Source organism: Hippoglossus hippoglossus, chromosome 11 (genome assembly GCF_009819705.1).
Source record: "Hippoglossus hippoglossus isolate fHipHip1 chromosome 11, fHipHip1.pri, whole genome shotgun sequence".
NCBI lineage: Eukaryota > Metazoa > Chordata > Actinopteri > Pleuronectiformes > Pleuronectidae > Hippoglossus > Hippoglossus hippoglossus.
The window spans coordinates 15,020,438-15,038,890 of record NC_047161.1 but is presented as its reverse complement, the minus strand read 5'-3'; the positions used below and the strand labels follow the sequence as shown (position 1 = coordinate 15,038,890).

At 40.9% G+C, this 18,453-nt stretch overlaps 1 protein-coding gene across 4 annotated transcripts; it reads left to right on the top strand.

The window, feature by feature from the left end:
- The first annotated feature begins 887 nt into the window (after window positions 1–887).
- On the top strand, window positions 888–18,076 carry LOC117770266 (coagulation factor XI-like). Of its 4 annotated transcripts, none has more exons than XM_034599488.1 (10): window positions 888–1,074; window positions 1,212–1,368; window positions 1,698–1,807; window positions 1,907–2,072; window positions 2,491–2,609; window positions 2,692–2,824; window positions 3,084–3,190; window positions 3,470–3,629; window positions 4,088–4,188; window positions 17,894–18,076. In XM_034599488.1, exons 1-10 carry the CDS (start codon window positions 903–905, stop codon window positions 17,947–17,949), a joined length of 1,281 nt encoding a protein of 426 aa, XP_034455379.1. In that variant the 5' UTR covers window positions 888–902; the 3' UTR covers window positions 17,950–18,076. The 4 variants fall into 4 exon arrangements, with proteins under 4 accessions (XP_034455379.1, XP_034455380.1, XP_034455381.1 ...); XM_034599489.1 differs by lacking the exon at window positions 17,894–18,076 and adding an exon at window positions 17,848–17,888 and having other exon boundaries at window positions 4,088–4,204; XM_034599490.1 differs by lacking the exons at window positions 2,491–2,609; window positions 2,692–2,824; window positions 3,084–3,190; ... (1 more) ...; window positions 4,088–4,188; window positions 17,894–18,076 and adding exons at window positions 16,166–16,284; window positions 16,367–16,499; window positions 16,740–16,846; window positions 17,126–17,285; window positions 17,745–17,889.
- Window positions 18,077–18,453: the final 377 nt, after the last annotated feature.

The window sequence follows — 18,453 nt, the reverse complement described above, 5'->3', positions numbered from 1 at the left end:
TTGGTTTTAGTCACTTCTGCCCAGGACCTTGTGTTTATCAAGTTTGGTTGTGCATGCTTTTCTAAACTTTCTGCACAAAGTAATGAATAGCTATGATTGATGGGCTATATAGAAAATACTAAACAAAAAAATTGTGGGATATAAATTAAACACATGAGGTATAAAGATGCGATGGTATTAAACTATAACTGTATAAGTATATTTGACCAAAGTCATTTAACCTGGTCACAAAGGGCAAGTTTGCAATTTTGATGGCAATTTTTTTTATCATGTGTAATCTCTTGACAGTCATCCCTGCACTTTTAGAGTTTTGACAGCAGAGGTCAGTGGTTTGGTTTGACCTCATTCTGGTTTTCAGACCTGTTTTCATGGCATTCCAGCCAACACAGTGTCTAAATAGAACTTCTTTAAAAATCTTGTCATACCTACACTACAAAGAAACACTGAAAATATCACAGTCTGGGTCAGAGCCCTTGTGATGTTCTCATCCTCAGCTTCATCTCACTGAGCCGCTCAGTCTTTTACTCCAGACTCGACGCAAAATAAAACATGACCCCTTCATGTGACTCTTCCTCGGAGCAGTCAATGTGGACTCTGAAACAGTAAACAGCTGTGCGAGGACATACCTTGTTTACACAACACAGGAACATGCTGTGTTATGTGAAACCTTGCATGGGATTTACTTTAAAACTGATTTTACAAAGATTTTTTTAAGTAAGTCCATGTATGAAGAGCATGTCGTAAATCATGCGTTCCCTGTAAATTGGACATTACAATAACAAAGGTATATGATACAATATTGTACATGAGTTTTATATTTTCACTTATTGCACATTTAGGGGGCTGTATCATTGTGAACCAACCAAGGATTGGGTCAACACTAAGTTGTACAAATAGATCGGATGTATAAATGTTGCAACGGCCCATTGGCCTGTGTGCAGTTGCAGAGACACCTCCTTTTACTGCAGTTGCGTTTCAGTGATCTTATTTTCCTCTGTGGCGAAAACAAGAAGATGGGAACCTGTTTGATTTTACTGGCTCTGCTCTCCATCTGCAGCCTCTGCTTTAGTCAAGGTAACACATACACTACTTGCTGAGACTGTGGCCACATTTATAATAGTCTTTTTTTTACCACATATGTAGTCAAATCTGTTTAATCTGTGTTTATGTGTACATTTAATTGTGTATGTTTGTTTTTCCCATTTCTTCAGAATGCGGTGAAGAGTTCATCGAGAATGTGGATTTCCCGGGAACAGATATAACATTTCTCTACTCTCCGGATGCAAGGCACTGTCAGCAGCTGTGCACCGAGCACCCCTCCTGTCTCTTCTTTACCTTTGTTCGACATGACTGGACCAGAGATAAGAGGTATCTAACACTGACGCATCACATAACTCATGATACAATCCATTGAAGCCCTGTAACGTTTTAAAAATGAATACAGCCAAAGCAGGGTCAGATCAAGGGGTGCAGCCAGGGGGGCACTGACCCCAGCTGAAGCCTGATCGACCCCTGAAGTGCCCCTCTCCTGTCAGTAATTCTCTTGGTACTCTGGCTTCCTCCCACAGTCCTAAAAACATACAGATTGGGGTTAGATTAAATTGTCCATAGGTGTGAATGTGATGCTGGTATCAGCTCCAGCTAACCCCCACCAACCCTCAACGTTATAGGTAATGGATGCATGCTTCTCTCTGCAGGAACTTCTACTGCTACATCAAGTCCACTCCCTCTCAAGAGCCCAACGTCCGGACTCCACTACAGGGTGTCACTTCGGGCTTTTCTCTCAAAAACTGCACCTCAGAGCTGCGTAAGCTCAAACATTTTACATCATTCTAAAAAACAGTTTATATATTTGTGATGTATGGGCACGCTCTCCTTAACTCTCTTTGTCTTCTCACCTGGGCAGAACAACCTTGTCAGTCTCAGCTGTACCAGAACGTGGACTTCCTGGGGGCAGACTACAAATCGTTGTTCACGTCCAGTGATGAAGAGTGTCAGAGGGTCTGCACACAGGACCCTCACTGTCGGTTCTTTACTTTTGTAAATGGCGTCTTCACACAAGAGACCATAAGGTATAACTGGGTAACGTAATGTTTCATTTAATTTAAACATTCTTCCTTTGAAGGCAGATTATTATGTCATTGGTTGAGATAAACTTCAGTGGAGGGATGTAGAGCGAGGACACTAACCTTTTTGGGCATGTGTGAGTCAGGGTTATGATACGCAACAAAGTTCTCGTCCAGAAAAAGCACAAGCTGAGATAACCTCAGTGATGTTAGAGCGACACAATGTGTTCTTTTCTTACACTTGGGTTAGGGTTAGAGCAACAGACATTGTGCGACTTCACAGACTGAGTAGTTTCCCTTGTGATGAGTGACTTCAGTGAATCCATCCAATGAGAAAGGAGGAGGATCTCTGGCGTCAGGAGGGTTGAGTGACGTCACAGGTTCTAACATTAAATGATGGTGTTGTTTCTTTGTTCTTTCCCAGATACAAATGTCACCTTAAACACAGCTGGTCGGTACCGAGGACTCCTGTTATAAAGAGAGAGGTTGGAGCAGTATCGGGATTCTCCCACGAACTGCAAATAACTCAATACTTTGGACCAGGTATGCACAGGTGGAAGCACAACATCCTGCGGGAGGTATTTTACAATATGTTTTCTTATTATATTACCTGTGTGTTTTACAGTTTGCCAGGGTGAGCTTCTCTTAAACACTGACATCCCAGGACACGACATTGACAAGCTGCCTGCCGCCTCTGCTGAACACTGTCGGGCTCTGTGCACTGATAATCCACGCTGTACATATTTCTCTTATACCAGGTAGTGTGAAACAAGCACTTAAATAAACTTTAACTTCTCATGTGGCAAACAGAAAAACCTTGAACATTAGAAAGTGTAAAGTAACTGTATATATGTATATATACTGTATATATATCACCTTATTTGTTGCTCCTGGAACAGTATCTTGACGGTCCTATAGGGGGTTGAACATATGGTTCTACAAATTCAGCTAAATATGTTAATCTGCTTGACTTTCTCTAAACTCAGACATATTTCTATTGATTATTTTTTTATGCAGTGATAACTTCCAATGTTACTTGAAGGGAAATCCATCTGTAATGGGGACCAGAGCCAAAGTGGGAGTCACATCTGGGATACCGGTGCACTTCTGCCAGATGGATAACAGTATGTATAACAAAACACTGAGACTGGACACAGTGTTTGTTGACCGTCACAAACCACACACACTGGCTCTGAACTGTTTTATACACTCATTTATGAAGAAATGAATCATTCACCCATTATGAATCCAACAAATATCAATGATGAACTGAGTCTCTGACGTTTTGCAACATGTGTAGATAGGTGACACTTACATCTGGTTATTATGTAATACTTGTTAGAGTAGTATGTTTGTGCTTTGGCCAGCAGGGGGAGTCTGACCCTGTCCCTCTCTGCTGACAGGTTGGCTTCAAGTGTCTCATGAAGGAGTCAGTTTCCAAGGTTCTGACCTTCGCTTTGAGTCGATGGATGATCCAGACACGTGTCAGAGGACCTGCAGTACAGATCCTCTTTGCCAGTTCTACACCTACTTCAATGAATCCTACTCCAACTCTGCTTTCAGGTACAGTGTTCATTCATGTCAACAAAATCATGAACCAGGAATTCAGTTCACACAGAGAAATCATGTAACATTTACCTAGCTATTCACAAGGAAGGACCAGGCCCAAACAATATGTGATTGAAAGGTTCAAATGGAAATTGATATATTGGATGTTGAGGAAATAATGAATGGACATTGAGGGAAGGGGTTGAGGTGAAGATAAGAGATGAGGGAGGAAGGAAAGAGAGGATGAAGGGATGAGGGAAGGAAGATGAAGGGATGTGTGGAAGGAAGATGAAGGGATGGAAAGAAAAACAGAGCATGATAGGTTGATCAGGTATATTTAGTCTTGACAGGTGATTGCAGGTGTGGTTGAGGTGTGGCCCTGCTCCTAAGTAGACTTGTTAACTTCCTAACAGATCAACTATCTAGTGTTGTCTACATGGTGTTTAATCTTGTTTTTTGATTTTGTGTCCCAGGGGCCGCTGTTATCTCAAGCGTGTCATCACAGCACCTGCTCCTCCCAAAGTTAATAAATTGAATAATGTCGTGTCCGGATTCTCCCTGAAGAGCTGTGTGTAGAGACACACACACACTTTCCTTATCCTCATTCAGGCCGGAACGCCACTTCACACCCACACACACACCTCTCTGGACTGTTGGTTGGTCCTCACATGATCAGTTGTTTGCCATTTAAAACACAGATGATTGTTTTTGTGTTGTAACTTGAAAAATAAAACTGACAATGAAATAAGTTTTCATCCTGCTTCATTTATTTGAAAGTCAGTATTCACAGAGCTCTACTTCTTATTGCAGAGAGGTAAAGTATCAGTGAGATGAGCAATGATATTAAAATGTGTCTCTGCAACAAGTCAAGTCTATTAGAGGTTCCCAACAACAGCTGAAAGAAAATAAGAGATGCAGCTTTTGTAAATCATGCTCCCAAGTTGTGGAACAGACGACTGATAGACATCAGAGAAGCACGTTCAGTAAAAAAAAAGTATAAGATAGAATTTTAAATATAATTTTACCATGTTCTTATGTTTCCTAAAAACATATATATCTCGTGATTCATTCATACATCTCTGTGTGTGCAAGTCTGCAGGATATGATCTTCTCTCTGACACCTATTCAATGACAATCAATTTTCAAATTCTATTCAGAGGTTGAAGAGAACAAAATGCAATCAGTTTGATCTTTGGATCCACTGGTTTTAGTTTAAATAATTCGGTGTCCCTGCATTTTCTCCTTTTGTTACATGCTTTAGTTGTTTCCTCCTCCTTTTCCTCACTCTCTCTCTCCTCTCAGCTGAGTGTGATGAGTGTGATATGTGGAGGGGTATTTAAGGAAAGCTGGAGAGTCTCTCTGCCATCTGAGTGGCAGCAGCACTCGTGGAAGTGTTTATTGTGTGTTTCCTTTGCCTTGTGAGTTGTGGGGGGAGTCTGATAGTCTTCTTTTTGATTTTTGAAGGGGGTCAGTAGGGACCCTCAAAGTATGAAAACAGTCACTCCGGGCTTTTTCACTCAGTCTATTCTAAGAAGTATGTTATTGAAACGTCGCGTTTCGTACTTCCTCTCCGAAGATGTCATCATGAATTCGCACTCTTCTCGCTGGGTGGGGCTGAGAGACTCCGTACTGTAACTCGGGACGTTACTCCTACATTGGCCGACTGTCCTGCTAAAACTTGACCAAACATGAGGATGGTGTAACTTACCGTTCAGAAACATCCCGTTGTAACCGACTGTAAATATGTGGCTGGAATTCTATAGCGGTATGCAAACATACCAACGTGACTTTCAGCTATGTTTACAAGAGTGAATGCGCCAGAAGGAGACCGGTGACAGGCCTGGTCGCGTGTCACTCAAAGTGCAGTCAGCCAATCAGAGGAGGGGCTCATAAATAATTAAAGAGGCAGGCAAAACAGCCTGTTCTATTCTGCCAGAGAGAGGCAGAAGAGAGGACATGGAAATAGACATTGCAGCAGTTTTTTCGACTTTAAACCACTGACATATCATCTTAGGGGTACCAATAACTCAAATGAAATCCCAGAAAGGTGTAAAATATGGGCACTTTAACATTGCTGTGACCCAGGCCATGTTTAAGCATTGTGCTTTGAGTAAACATATAATGATTTTGTACAGTTTTATTGATACTGAGGAGTTAGATGTGCCTACTTCTCCTCAGTTTGTCAACCTGTTGTCTGCTGTGGTAGAGGGTAGTGCGGTGGTTGAAGTTGAAGCCCTGGTAGAACACATCTATGGCACAAGAGCAGCTGGCAGACACTGTGGCATCCAGCACCGCAGCTTTCAGCCCAGTTATTACCTTTGTGGAGCTGTCAGGTGAAAACTGTAAACAGACATGACAGTTTTGCCGGGGATGTCATTGTAATAAGATTGTCAAGATCTTAAATAAACAAATGCTATTGTTTGCAGTCACTAAAGTGACAAACCTATAATATCCAATTAACATCTATGCTAATGCAGGTGAACCAATGACATTTGAAATTGAAAAGCTTGGATGCTCGGTATTACATTTAAGTTTTTAATTACATGTGCAGTAATATAGGAAATTGTAGATGTGATACATTGAAATTCATCGAGATGCATTGTTGTGCATTCGAATCGTTGACTGCTGAATCGTGAGGCTGGTGAAGGTGCACTAGTGAGCACACAGTCATCACAGTCATGTCAGACAGGCAGCACCTCCCAGCTCCTGTTCCATTTGTCCTGTTTTGTCTTTGCTTGTGTGGAGCTGAGTGCTGATGAACTAATCTACCAGTTCCTCAGGTTTACAGCTAATTAGCCTAAAGACAAAAACAAATATAGTGAACTTGTGTCTTGCTAACAAACAGGCCGAGTGTAAAACAAACACCAACTAAATGTGTATTTTGTCACGTTTTCTTTCCATCAGAGTGAAAGAAGATGACATGGAAGCAAAATTAATTAAGTACACGAAAAAACAATGTTTTTGCCTGCAGTGTCCTGCCTTAGACTGCATCATTTTGATTTTAGGCTCCTCATCTAATCACTATTCAGTCTACTACTGTTGAGTATTTAACAATTATGTGAGTGTGAGGGTATTAAAATAAATTGTTAAGCTAGTCAGAGATGTGATACTATATTTAACTTTTTCTCACTTTAGCCCCAGCTCCCCAAAATGTGTGTGCACGTCCCTGCACAGGACCGTGCTGTGTTATGTAAAGCTTTTCATGGGATTAACTTAAAAATTGATTTGACACAGATTTTTAAAGTGCCTTTAAACCAAAGTCAAATTTAAATCAATGTATGAAGAGCATGTGGTAAATCATGCTTTCCCTGTAAATAGGACATTAAAATATGAAGGTATATGATACACTATTGTGCATGATATTTTTATTTAAGTTTTTCTTGGTTATTGCACATTAAGGGGCTGTATCATTGTCAACCAACCAATGATTGTGTCAACACTAAGTTGTACAAATAGATCGGATGTATAAATGTTGCAACGGCCCCTCGGCCTGTGTGCAGTTGCAGAGACGCCTTCTTCTACTACAGTTGCATTTCATGATCTTATTTTCCTCTGTGGCGAAAACAAGAAGATGGGAACCTGTTTGATTTTATTGGGTCTGCTCTCTATCTGCAGCCTCTGCTTTAGTCAAAGTAACACATACTTGACGAGACTGTGGCCACAGTTTTAATAGCCTTTTTTACCACATATCATATGTGGTCAAATCTGTTTAATCTGTGTTTATGTGTACATTTAATTGCGTTTATGTTTGTTTTTCCCATTTCTTCAGAATGCGCTGAAGAGTTAATCGAGAATGTGGATTTCCCGGGATCAGACCCCAGCGGAAACCTGATCGACCCCTGAAGTGCCCCTCTCCTGTCAGTAATTCTCTTGGTACTCTGGCTTCCTCCCACAGTCCTAAAAACATACAGATTGGGGTTAGATTAAATTGTCCATAGGTGTGAATGTGATGCTGGCATCAGCTCCAGCTAACCCCATCCAACCCTCAGCTGTATAGGTAATGGATGCATGCTTCTCTCTGCAGGAACTTCTACTGCTACCTCAAGTCCAATCCCTCTCTAAAGCCCAACGTCCGGACTCTACTACAGGGTGTCACTTCGGGCTTTTCTCTCAAAAACTGCCACCCAGAGCTGCGTAAGCTCAAACATTTTACATCATTCTAAAAAACAGTTTATATATTTGTGATGTATGGGCACGCTCTCCTTAACTCTCTTTGTCTTCTCACCTGGGCAGAACAACCTAGTCGGTCTCAGCTGTACCAGAACGTGGACTTCCTGAAGGGAGACTACAAATTCTTCTTCATGTCCAGTGATGAAGAGTGTCAGAGGGTCTGCACACAGGACCCTGACTGTCGGTTCTTTACTTTTGTAAATGGCGTCTTCACACCAGAGACCATAAGGTATAACTGGGTAACGTAATGTTTCATTCAATGTAAATGTTCCTCATTTAAACAGGTGGCTGATCTAGAGGCAGAGTGTATGTCAGTGGTTGAGATAACCTCAGTGATGTTAGTTCTTGAAAGAGTTTAAAGTGGTCTTTTCTTACACTTGGGTTAGGGTTAGAGCAACAGACATTGTGCGACTTCACAGGCTGAGTGGTTTTCCCTCGTGATGAGTGAATTCAGTGAATCCATCCATTGAGAAGGGAGGTGGATCTCTTGCGTCAGAACATCGCAGGTTCTAACATTAAATGATGGTGTTTTTTTATTCTTTCCCAGATACAAATGTCACCTTAAACACAGCTGGTCGGTACCGAGGACTCCTGTTATAAAGAGAGAAGTTGGAGCAGTATCTGGATTCTCCCACAAACTGCAAATAACTCAATACGTTGAACCAGGTATGCACAAATGGAAGCACAACATCCTGCGGGAGGTCTTTTACAATATGTTTTCTTATTATATTACCTGTGTGTTTTACAGTTTGCCAGGGAAAGCTTCTCTTAAACACTGACATCCAAGGACACGACATTGACAAGCTGCCCGCCGCCTCTGCTGAACACTGTCAGGCTCTGTGCACTGATAATCCACGCTGTACATATTTCTCTTATACCAGGTAGTGTGAAACAAGCACTTAAATAAACTTTAACTTCTCATGTGGCAAACAGAAATACATTCAACATTAGAAAGTGTAAAGTAACTCTATATATTGTATAAATATATCACCTTATTTGTTGTTCCTGGGACAGTATCTTGACAATCCTATAGGGGGTTGAACGTATGGTTCTGCAAATTCAGCTAAATATGTTAATCTGCTTGGTTTTCTCTAAACTCTCTAAACTTATTTTTTATGCAGTGATAACTTCCAATGTTACTTGAAGGGAAATCCATCTGTAATGGTGACCAGAACCAAAGTGGGAGTCACATCTGGGATACCGGTGCACTTCTGCCAGATGGATAACAGTATGTATAACAAAACACTGAGACTGGACACAGTGTTTGTGGACCATCACAAACCACACACACTGACTCTGAACTGTTTTATACACTCATTTATGAAGAAATGAATCATTCACCCATTATGAATCCAACAAATAATCAATGATGAACTGAGTCTCTGACGTTTTGCAACATGTGTAGATAGGTGACACTTACATCTGGTTATTATGTAATACTTGTTAGAGTAGTATGTTTGTGCTTTGGCCAGCAGGGGGAGTCTGACCCTGTCCCTCTCTGCTGACAGGTTGGCTTCAAGTGTCTCATGAAGGAGTCAGTTTCCAAGGTTCTGACCTTCGCTTTGAGTCGATGGATGATCCAGACACGTGTCAGAGGACCTGTACTATAGATCCTCTTTGCCAGTTCTACACCTACTTCAATGAATCCTACTCCAACTCTGCTTTCAGGTACAGTGTTCATTCATGTCAACAAAATCATGAACCAGGAATTCAGTTCACACAGAGAAATCATGTAACATTTACCTGGCTATTCACAAGGAAGGACCAGGCCCCAACAATATGTGATTGAAAGGTTTGAATGGAAATTGATGAATTGGATGTTGAGGGAATAATGAATGGACATTGAGGGAAGGGGTTGAGGTGAAGATAGGAGATGAGGGAGGAAGGAAAGAGAGGATGAAGGGATGAGGGAAGGAAGATGAAGGGATGTGTGGAAGGATGTATGAAGGGAAGGGAAGATAAACAGAGCATGATGGGTTGATCAAGTATAATTATTCTTGACAGGTGATTGCAGGTGTGGTTGAGGTTTGGCCCTGCTCCTAAGTAGACTTGTTAACTTCCTAACAGATCAACTATCGAGTGTAGAGACACACACACACTTTCCTTATCCTCATTCAGGCCGGAACTCCACTTCACACCCACACTTCATGCCTCTCTCTGGACTGTTGGTTCGTCCTCACATGATCAGTTGTTTGCCATTTAAAACACAAATGATTGTTTTTGTGTTGTAACATGAAAAATAAATGAAATAAGTTTTCATCCTGCTTCATTTGTTTGAAAGTCAGTATTCACAGAGCTCTACTTCTTATTGCAAAGAGATAAAGTATCAGTGAGATGAGCAATGGTATTAAAATGTGTCTCTGCAACAAGATATTCTAATACAACCATTCAATGATATTATAAGATACCTAAAATTTCTGCTTGTATTAATTATTCATGATAAATGTTGCAAATGCCTGACAGTTTTTCTTTTTGGACATTTGTATTAATATTTTTGTATCTTCTGGCACAAGGCTATGAAACCTATCATTGTTAGCATCCGTGACTCCTAACCCTAGAAGAAAAATAACTCTGTTAGCTATATTCCCTCTAGAACACTGAGATCATCTGCAGCAAGTCTATTAGAGGTTCCCAACAACAGCCGAAAGAAAATAGGAGACGCAGCTTTTGTAAATTATCCTCCCAAGTTGTGGAATAGACTACTGATAGACATCAGAGAAGCAAGTTCAGTAAAAGTCTTTAAAAAAAATTATTTTAAATGTAATTTGACCATGTTCTTATGTTTCCTAAAAACATATATATTTCGTGATTCATTCATGCATCTCTGTGTGTGCAAGTCTGCAGGATATGATCTTTTATCTGACACCTATTCAATGACATTCAATTTTCAAATTCTAATCAGAGGTTGAAGAGAACAAAATGCAATCAGTTTGATCTTTGGATCCACTGGTTTTAGGTTAAATAATTCTGTGTCCCTGCATTTTGTCCTTTTGTTACGTGCTTTAGTTGTTTCCTCCTCCTTTTCCTCACTCTCTCTCTTCTCTCAGGTGAGTGTGATGAGTGTGATATGTGGAGGGGTATTTAAGGAAAGCTGGAGAGTCTCTCTGCCATCTGAGTGGCAGCAGCAATTGTGAAATGTTTAGTATATTTCCTTTTGAGTTGGGGGGGTCTGATAGTCTTCTTTTCGGTTTTTGAAGGGGGTCAGTAGGGATCCTCAAAGTATTAAAACCATCACTCCGGACTTTTTCACTCGATTAATACATTGAAATGCATCGAGATGCATTGTTGTGCATTTGAATCGCTGACTGCTGAATCGTCATGGAATCATAAGGCTGGTGAAGGTGCACTAGTGAGTACACAGTCATCAGTCATGTCAGACAGGCAGCACCTCCCAGCTCCTGTTCCAGTTGTACTGTTTTTTATTTGCTTGTGTGGAGCTGAAGCCGTTCAGAAACATCCTGTTGTAACCGACTGTAAATATGTGGCTTTCTATAGCGGCATGCAAACACCAACGTGACTTTCAGCTGTGTTTACAAGAGAGAGTCAATGCACCAGAATGAGACTGGTGATCGGCCTGGTCACGTTTCACTCAATGTGCAGTCAGCCAATCAGAGGAGAGGCTTAAGAGGCAGGTGAAAACAGCCTGTTCTGTCTGCAGCTCCAGAGAGAAGCAGGAGAGTGGACTTGGAAATACACATTGCAACAGTTTTTTTTACTTTAATCCACTGATATATCATTTTAGCGGTACCAATACCTCAAATTAAATCCCAGAAAGGTGTAAAATATGGGGCCTTTAAAACACCACGTTTCATCTTAACCCTGATGTCCTGACTTTGTGCGTCATGTTACATCTCCTGTTGTGTAGCAGGTTGAAACATGTCTCATGAACTCCAGAGTGAATCAAACAAATACAAAGTAAACGTCAGTCCTGTACGTGTCCTAATAACTTGTGATCAGTGATGGTGTTGTTGTGAATATTAAACCTTAAGCGTGATACCATTAAATGGTGTGCCTTTGGGCATTCAATAAATTTGGTAATCAGAAAAAATATTGAGGATTAATATTAAACATAATATTAAATGTAACTTTAATTGATTCAAGTTACCTCGGGGCACCTCCCTTCAAAGGAAGGGACAAGATAGCCAATTTATTGAATAAGTCTCATGAAAGTACTAACTACAAATTTGGAACTCTGATTAATAATTAAATTAATAACTAATAACTATAGGTAGTTAGCAAAGTTGAAAGATATGGAGTTCTTGACAGTGTAGAGGATGGTAAAATTCACACTTATGCAACATTAATGAAGATGACATTTGTTAAAGAAAAACATTTATTTTGAAGATAATAAAAGTATAAAAACATAAACTATTTAAGTTGTACTTACTATATACAGGTGTGTGTGTGTGTGTGTGTGTGTGTGTGTGTGTGTGTGTGTGTGTGTGTGTGTGTGTGTGTGTGTGTGTGAGTCATTGTGCTTTCAAAATGGCGACTGGTCACTATGAAGACCAAAGACCCCCTGGAGTGTTGGGATCATGTGGCTGAGATCACATGTATGTGTTAAGTTTGGGGAGATGTGTGAGGTGTTGGTGCCAGGTTAGAGAAAGTGGTTAGTTGCATGCAAAAAAAGACTGAAGAGCATAACATAACTAACATTAACTTTCAAGTAACTTATTAGCAAATATCACAACAACACAAATCAAACTTATAAACATCACATGAATAGAATTGAACAGTCTTTGTTTAGCCTAGTGTAATTATTAAGCCCAGTTGTGTTACCCGTCCATGAAAAGGGGGAAAAGGTTGATATGCTGTTTGAAGTCCAGTAAAGAGGTCTTGCTGGTTTGTGGCTTCTGTTGTTGTGGTTCTGCTGTGCGATGCAGCTCTTGTGCTGAAGTTCTTAGGCAGGCTCTCGCGTCGCTGCCTTTTGGAAAGTTTTAGCAGTCTGCTCCAGGCAGGCCGGCTTGAAGGTTGGTAGAGCTTGGGTAGGGAGGAAGTTTCCCTGGCTGGGTGAGCTGGAGAGCTCCACCTCTCCTCCAGGATAAGTGAGTAGAAAAAAAGAAGAGAGCGGGAACTTGGCTTATATTGGCCTGGTGACCTCATGGGTCATGGGGCCCAGAGTGACCATTAGTGGTCAAACGTTGTGTCCAGGGGCAGTTTGAACACCTAGGTGTGAAGTTGAAGCACCCTGGGTCACTGAGTTCTGGAGGCTCTGGTTTGTATCCAGAACTAAGAAACATGTGGTTGCATGCTTTGGCTGAACATGTCGGCCCAACTATAGTTCACAAATACTAGGTCCCAACAGTGTTTATTGTTAAAGTGTAAAGTGAGCGCAGATCAGAGGAGGAGTGAGGAGGAAGCAGACTCCAACAGAGACTCAGGAGGACCGGACCTTTAATGTGTGTGTGTGTCCTGGTCCTGAAGCAGTGGTTTTCTAATTATTCAGTGGTGGGACATCGCTATAAACAAAATAAGTCGTTTATGTTTTGTTTATTCAATCAATATATTTGTTTTACAGGGAAGCTGTGCACAAACAGGAGTATAATATTAATAATAATGCACTTCAGTCCAGTGGCTTTCCTGGGGGGGGCAGGCAGTGCCATCTTGATGCAGTAAAGGCTATAATCAGAGTTTGACCTTTTAAGCCTTAGGTGCAGCACACCGGTCTAAACTGGATAAAAGACAAATCAGTGTGGAGAGCACTGACCACTGTCATACACTTACTGTTGTAGTCTGATTTATGAATTGAAAACCTTATTTTGTAAATTACAGCACACTTGTAATTACAGAAACAGTCCATAATACTTTTTAAAGCACTTTCTAAATAAAAACAGAGTTCATGTTTGTCTGACTGATTTTATTAACTGATATTAACTAAAGAAAATGCAGCCATTTGCAATAATATAGGAAATGGTAGATGTGATACATTGAAATACATCGAGATGCATTGTTGTGCATTCGAATCGTTGACTGCTGAATCGTGAGGCTGGTGAAGGTGCACTAGTGAGCACACAGTCATCACAGTCATGTCAGACAGGCAGCACCTCCCAGCTCCTGTTCCAGTTGTACTGTTTTTTCTTTGCTTGTGTGGAGCTGAGTGCTGATGAACTAATCTACCAGTTCCTCAGGTAATTAGCCTAATGACAAAAACAAATATAGTGAATTTATGTCTTGCTAGCAAACAGACAGAGTGTAAAACAAACACCATCTAAATGTGTATTTTTTGACGTTTTCTTTCCATCAGAGTGAAAGAAGATGACATGGAAGCAAAATTAATTAAGTACACGAAAAAACAATGTTTTTGCCTGTAGTGTCCTGCCTTAGACTGCATCATTTTGATTGTAGGCTCCTCATCTAATCACTACTCATTCTACTTCTCTTGAGTATTTAACAATTGTGTGAGTGTATTAAAATAAATTGTTAAGCTAGTCAGAGATGTGATACTATATTTAACTTTTTCTCACTTTATCCCCTGCTCCCCAAAATGTGTGTGCACGTCCCTGCACAGGACCGTGCTGTGTTATGTAAAGCTTTTCATGGGATTAACTTAAAAATGTATTTTACACCGATTTTTAAAGTGCCTTTAAACCAAAGTCACATTTAAATCTATGTATGAAGAGCATGTGGTAAATCATGCATTCCCTGTAAATAGGACATTAAAATATGAAGGTATATGATACAATATTGTTCTGAGTCCTCTGAGTCCTCTTCCGTGAGGCAGCTCAGTTGCTGCCTTTTTAAACGTGTGGATCAATCAGCTAACAGCTCTCACTTGTGCTGATTGATCCTCTGTGGTGAAGGTGAAGGTGCTCTCCCAGCTCCCTCACCTCCACAATTGCACATTTAGGGGCTGTATCATTGTCAACCAACCAATGATTGTGTCAACACTTAGTTGTACAAATAGATCGGATGTATAAATGTTGCAACGGCCCATTGGCCTGTGTGCAGTTGCAGAGACACCTCCTTTTGCTGCAGTTGTTTTTCAGTGATCTTATTTTCCTCTGTGGCGAAAACAAGAAGATGGGAACCTGTTTGATTTTACTGGGTCTGCTCTCTATCTGCAGCCTCTGCTTTAGTCAAGGTAACACATACACTACTTGACGAGACTGTGGCCACAGTTTGAATAGCCTTTTTTTACCACATATCATATGTAGTCAAATCTGTGTTTATGTGTACATGTAATTGTGTTTATGTTTGTTTTTCCCATTTCTTCAGAATGCGCTCAAGAGTTCATCGAGAATGTGGATTTCCCGGGATCAGATATAACATTTCTCTACTCTCCGGATGCAAGGCACTGTCAGCAGCTGTGCACCGAGCACCCCTCCTGTCTCTTCTTTACCTTTGTTCGACATGACTGGACCAGAGATAACAGGTATCTAACACTGACGCATCACATAACTCATGATACAATCCATTGAAGCCCTGTAACGTTTTAAAGATGAATACAGCCAAAGCAGGATCAAGGGGTGCAGCCAGGGGGGCACTGACCCCAGCTGAAATCTGATCGACCCCTGAAGTGCCCCTCTCCTGTCAGTATTTCTCTTGGTACTCTGGCTTCCTCCCACAGTCCTAAAAACATACAGATTGGGGTTAGATAAAATTGTCCATAGGTGTGAATGTGATGCTGGCATCAGCTCCAGCTAACCCCATCCAACCCTCAGCTGTATAGATAATGGATGCATGCTTCTCTCTGCAGGAACTTCTACTGCTACCTCAAGTCCACTCCCTCTCTAAAGCCCAACGTCCGGACTCCACTACAGGGTGTCACTTCGGGCTTTTCTCTCAAAAACTGCCACCCAGAGCTGCGTAAGCTCAAACATTTTACATCATTCTAAAAAACAGTTTATATATTTGTGATGTATGGGCACGCTCTCCTTAACTCTCTTTGTCTTCTCACCTGGGCAGAACCACGTGGTCGGTCTCAGCTGTACCAGAACGTGGACTTCCTGGGGGCAGACTACAAATCGTTGTTCACATCCAGTGATGAAGAGTGTCAGAGGGTCTGCACGCAGGACTCTCACTGTCGGTTTTTTACTTTTGTAAATGACGTCTTCACACCAGAGACCATAAGGTATAACTGGGTAACGTAATGTTTCATTGAATTTAAATGTTCCTATTTTAAACAGGTGGCTGATCTGGAGGCAGACTTTATGTCAGTGGTTGAGATATCCTCAGTGATGTTAGAGCGACACAATGTGGTCTTTTCTTACACTTGGGTTAGGGTTAGAGCAACAGACATTGTGCGACTTCACAGGCTGAGTGGTTTTCCCTGTGATGAGTGAATTCAGTGAATCCATCCAATGAGAAGGGAGGTGGATCTCTGGCGTCAGAACATCGCAGGTTCTAACATTAAATGATGGTGTTTCTTTGTTCTTTCCAAGATACAAATGTCACCTTAAACACAGCTGGTCGGTACCGAGGACTCCTGTTATAAAGAGAGAGGTTGGGGCAGTATCTGGATTCTCCCACAAACTGCAAATAACTCAATACTTTGAACCAGGTATGCACAAATGGAAGCACAACATCCTGCGGGAGGTCTTTTACAATATGTTTTCTTATTATATTACCTGTGTGTTTTACAGTTTGCCAGGGAAAGCTTCTCTTAAACACTGACATCCCAGGAAACGACATTGACAAGCTGCCCGCCGCCTCTGCTGAACACTGTCAGGCTCTGTGCACTGATAATCCACGCTGTACATATTTCTCTTATACCAGGTAGTGTGAAACAAGCACTTAAATAAACTTTAACTTCTCATGTGGCAAACAGAAATACATTCAACATTAGAAAGTGTAAAGTAACTCTATATATTGTATAAATATATCACATTATTTGTTGCTCCTGGAAAAGTATCTTGACAATCCTATAGGGGGTTGAACGTATGGTTCTGCAAATTCAGCAAAATATGTTAATCTGCTTGGTTTTCTCTAAACTCTCTAAACTTATTTTTTATGCAGTCATAACTTCCAATGTTACTTGAAGGGAAATCCATCTGTAATGCGGACCAGAACCAAAGTGGGAGTCACATCTGGGATACCGGTGCACTTCTGCCAGATGGATAACAGTATGTATAACAAAACACTGAGACTGGACACAGTGTTTGTTGACCGTCACAAACCACACACACTGACTCTGAACTGTTTTACAGACACGTTTATGAAGAAATGAATCATTCACCCATTATGAATCCAACAAATATCAATGATGAACTGAGTCTCTGACGTTTTGCAACATGTGTAGATAGGTGACACTTACATCTGGTTATTATGTAATACTTGTTAGAGTAGTATGTCTGTGCTTTGGCCAGCAGGGGGAGTCTGACCCTGTCCCTCTCTGCTGACAGGTTGGCTTCAAGTGTCTCATGAAGGAGTCAGTTTCCAAGGTTCTGACCTTCGCTTTGAGTCGATGGATGATCCAGACACGTGTCAGAGGACCTGTACTATAGATCCTCTTTGCCAGTTCTACACCTACTTCAATGAATCCTACTCCAACTCTGCTTTCAGGTACAGTGTTCATTCATGTCAACACAATCATGAACCAGGAATTCAGTTCACACAGAGAAATCATGTAACATTTACCTAGCTATTCACAAGGAAGGACCAGGCCCAAACAATATGTGATTGAAAGGTTTCAATGGAAATTGATAAATTGGATGTTGAGGAAATAATGAATGGACATTGAGGGAAGGGGTTGAGGTGAAGATAGGAGATGACGGAGGGAGGAAAGAGAGGATGAAGGGATGAGGGAAGGAAGATGAAGGGATGTGTGTAAGGATGTATGAAGGGAAGGGAAGATAAACAGAGCATGATGGGTTGATCAAGTGAATTTAATTTTGACAGGTGATTGCAGGTGTGGTTGAGGTGTGGCCCTGCTCCTAAGTAGACTTGTTAACTTCCTAACAGATCAACTATCTAGTGTTGTCTACCTGGTGTTTAATCTTGTTTTTTGATTTTGTGTCCCAGGGGCCGCTGTTATCTCAAGCGTGTCATCACAGCACCTGCTCCTCCCAGAGTTAATAAATTGAATAATGTCGTGTCCGGATTCTCCCAGAAGAGCTTTTTGTAGAGACACACACACACACACACACACACACACACACACACACACACACACACACACACACACACACTTTCCTTATCCTCATTCAGACTGCAACATCACATCTGACTTCACACCCACACTTCATGCCTCTCTCTGGACTGTTGGTTGGTCCTCACATGATCAGTTGTTTGCCATTTAAAACACAGATGATTGTTTTTGTGTTGTAACTTGAAAAATAAAACTGACAATGAAATAAGTTTTCATCCTGCTTCATTTATTTGAAAGTCAGTATTCACAGAGCTCTACTTCTTAATGCAGAGAGATAAAGTATCAGTGAGATGAGCAATGATATTAAAATGTGTCTCTGCAACAAGATATTCAAATACAACCATTCAATGATATTGTAAGATACCTAAAATGTCTGCATGTAGTTATTAGCTCTAATAAATGTTGCAAATGCCTGACAAATTTTCGCTTTGCGGAAATTTGTATTAATATTTTTGTAATTTCTGGCACAAGGCTATGAAACCTCATTGTTAGCATCTTTGACTCCTAACCCTAGAATATGTAATAAAAATAACTCTGTTAGCTATATTCCCTCTAGAACACTGAGATCATCTGCAACAAGTC

What these genes read in the sequence shown, in the direction of transcription:
- LOC117770266 (XM_034599488.1), top strand. Translation starts at nt 903, where the DNA reads ATGTATAAATGTTGCAACGGCCCATTGGCCTGTGTGCAGTTGCAGAGA. An exon ending in AAACTGCACCTCAGAGCTGC is followed by an intron (nt 1,808 to 1,906) that starts GTAAGCTCAAAC and finishes TCACCTGGGCAG; the next exon opens with AACAACCTTGTCAGTCTCAG. An exon ending in CTCCCTGAAGAGCTGTGTGT is followed by an intron (nt 4,189 to 17,893) that starts AGAGACACACAC and finishes ACACACACACAC; the next exon opens with ACACACACACACACACACTT.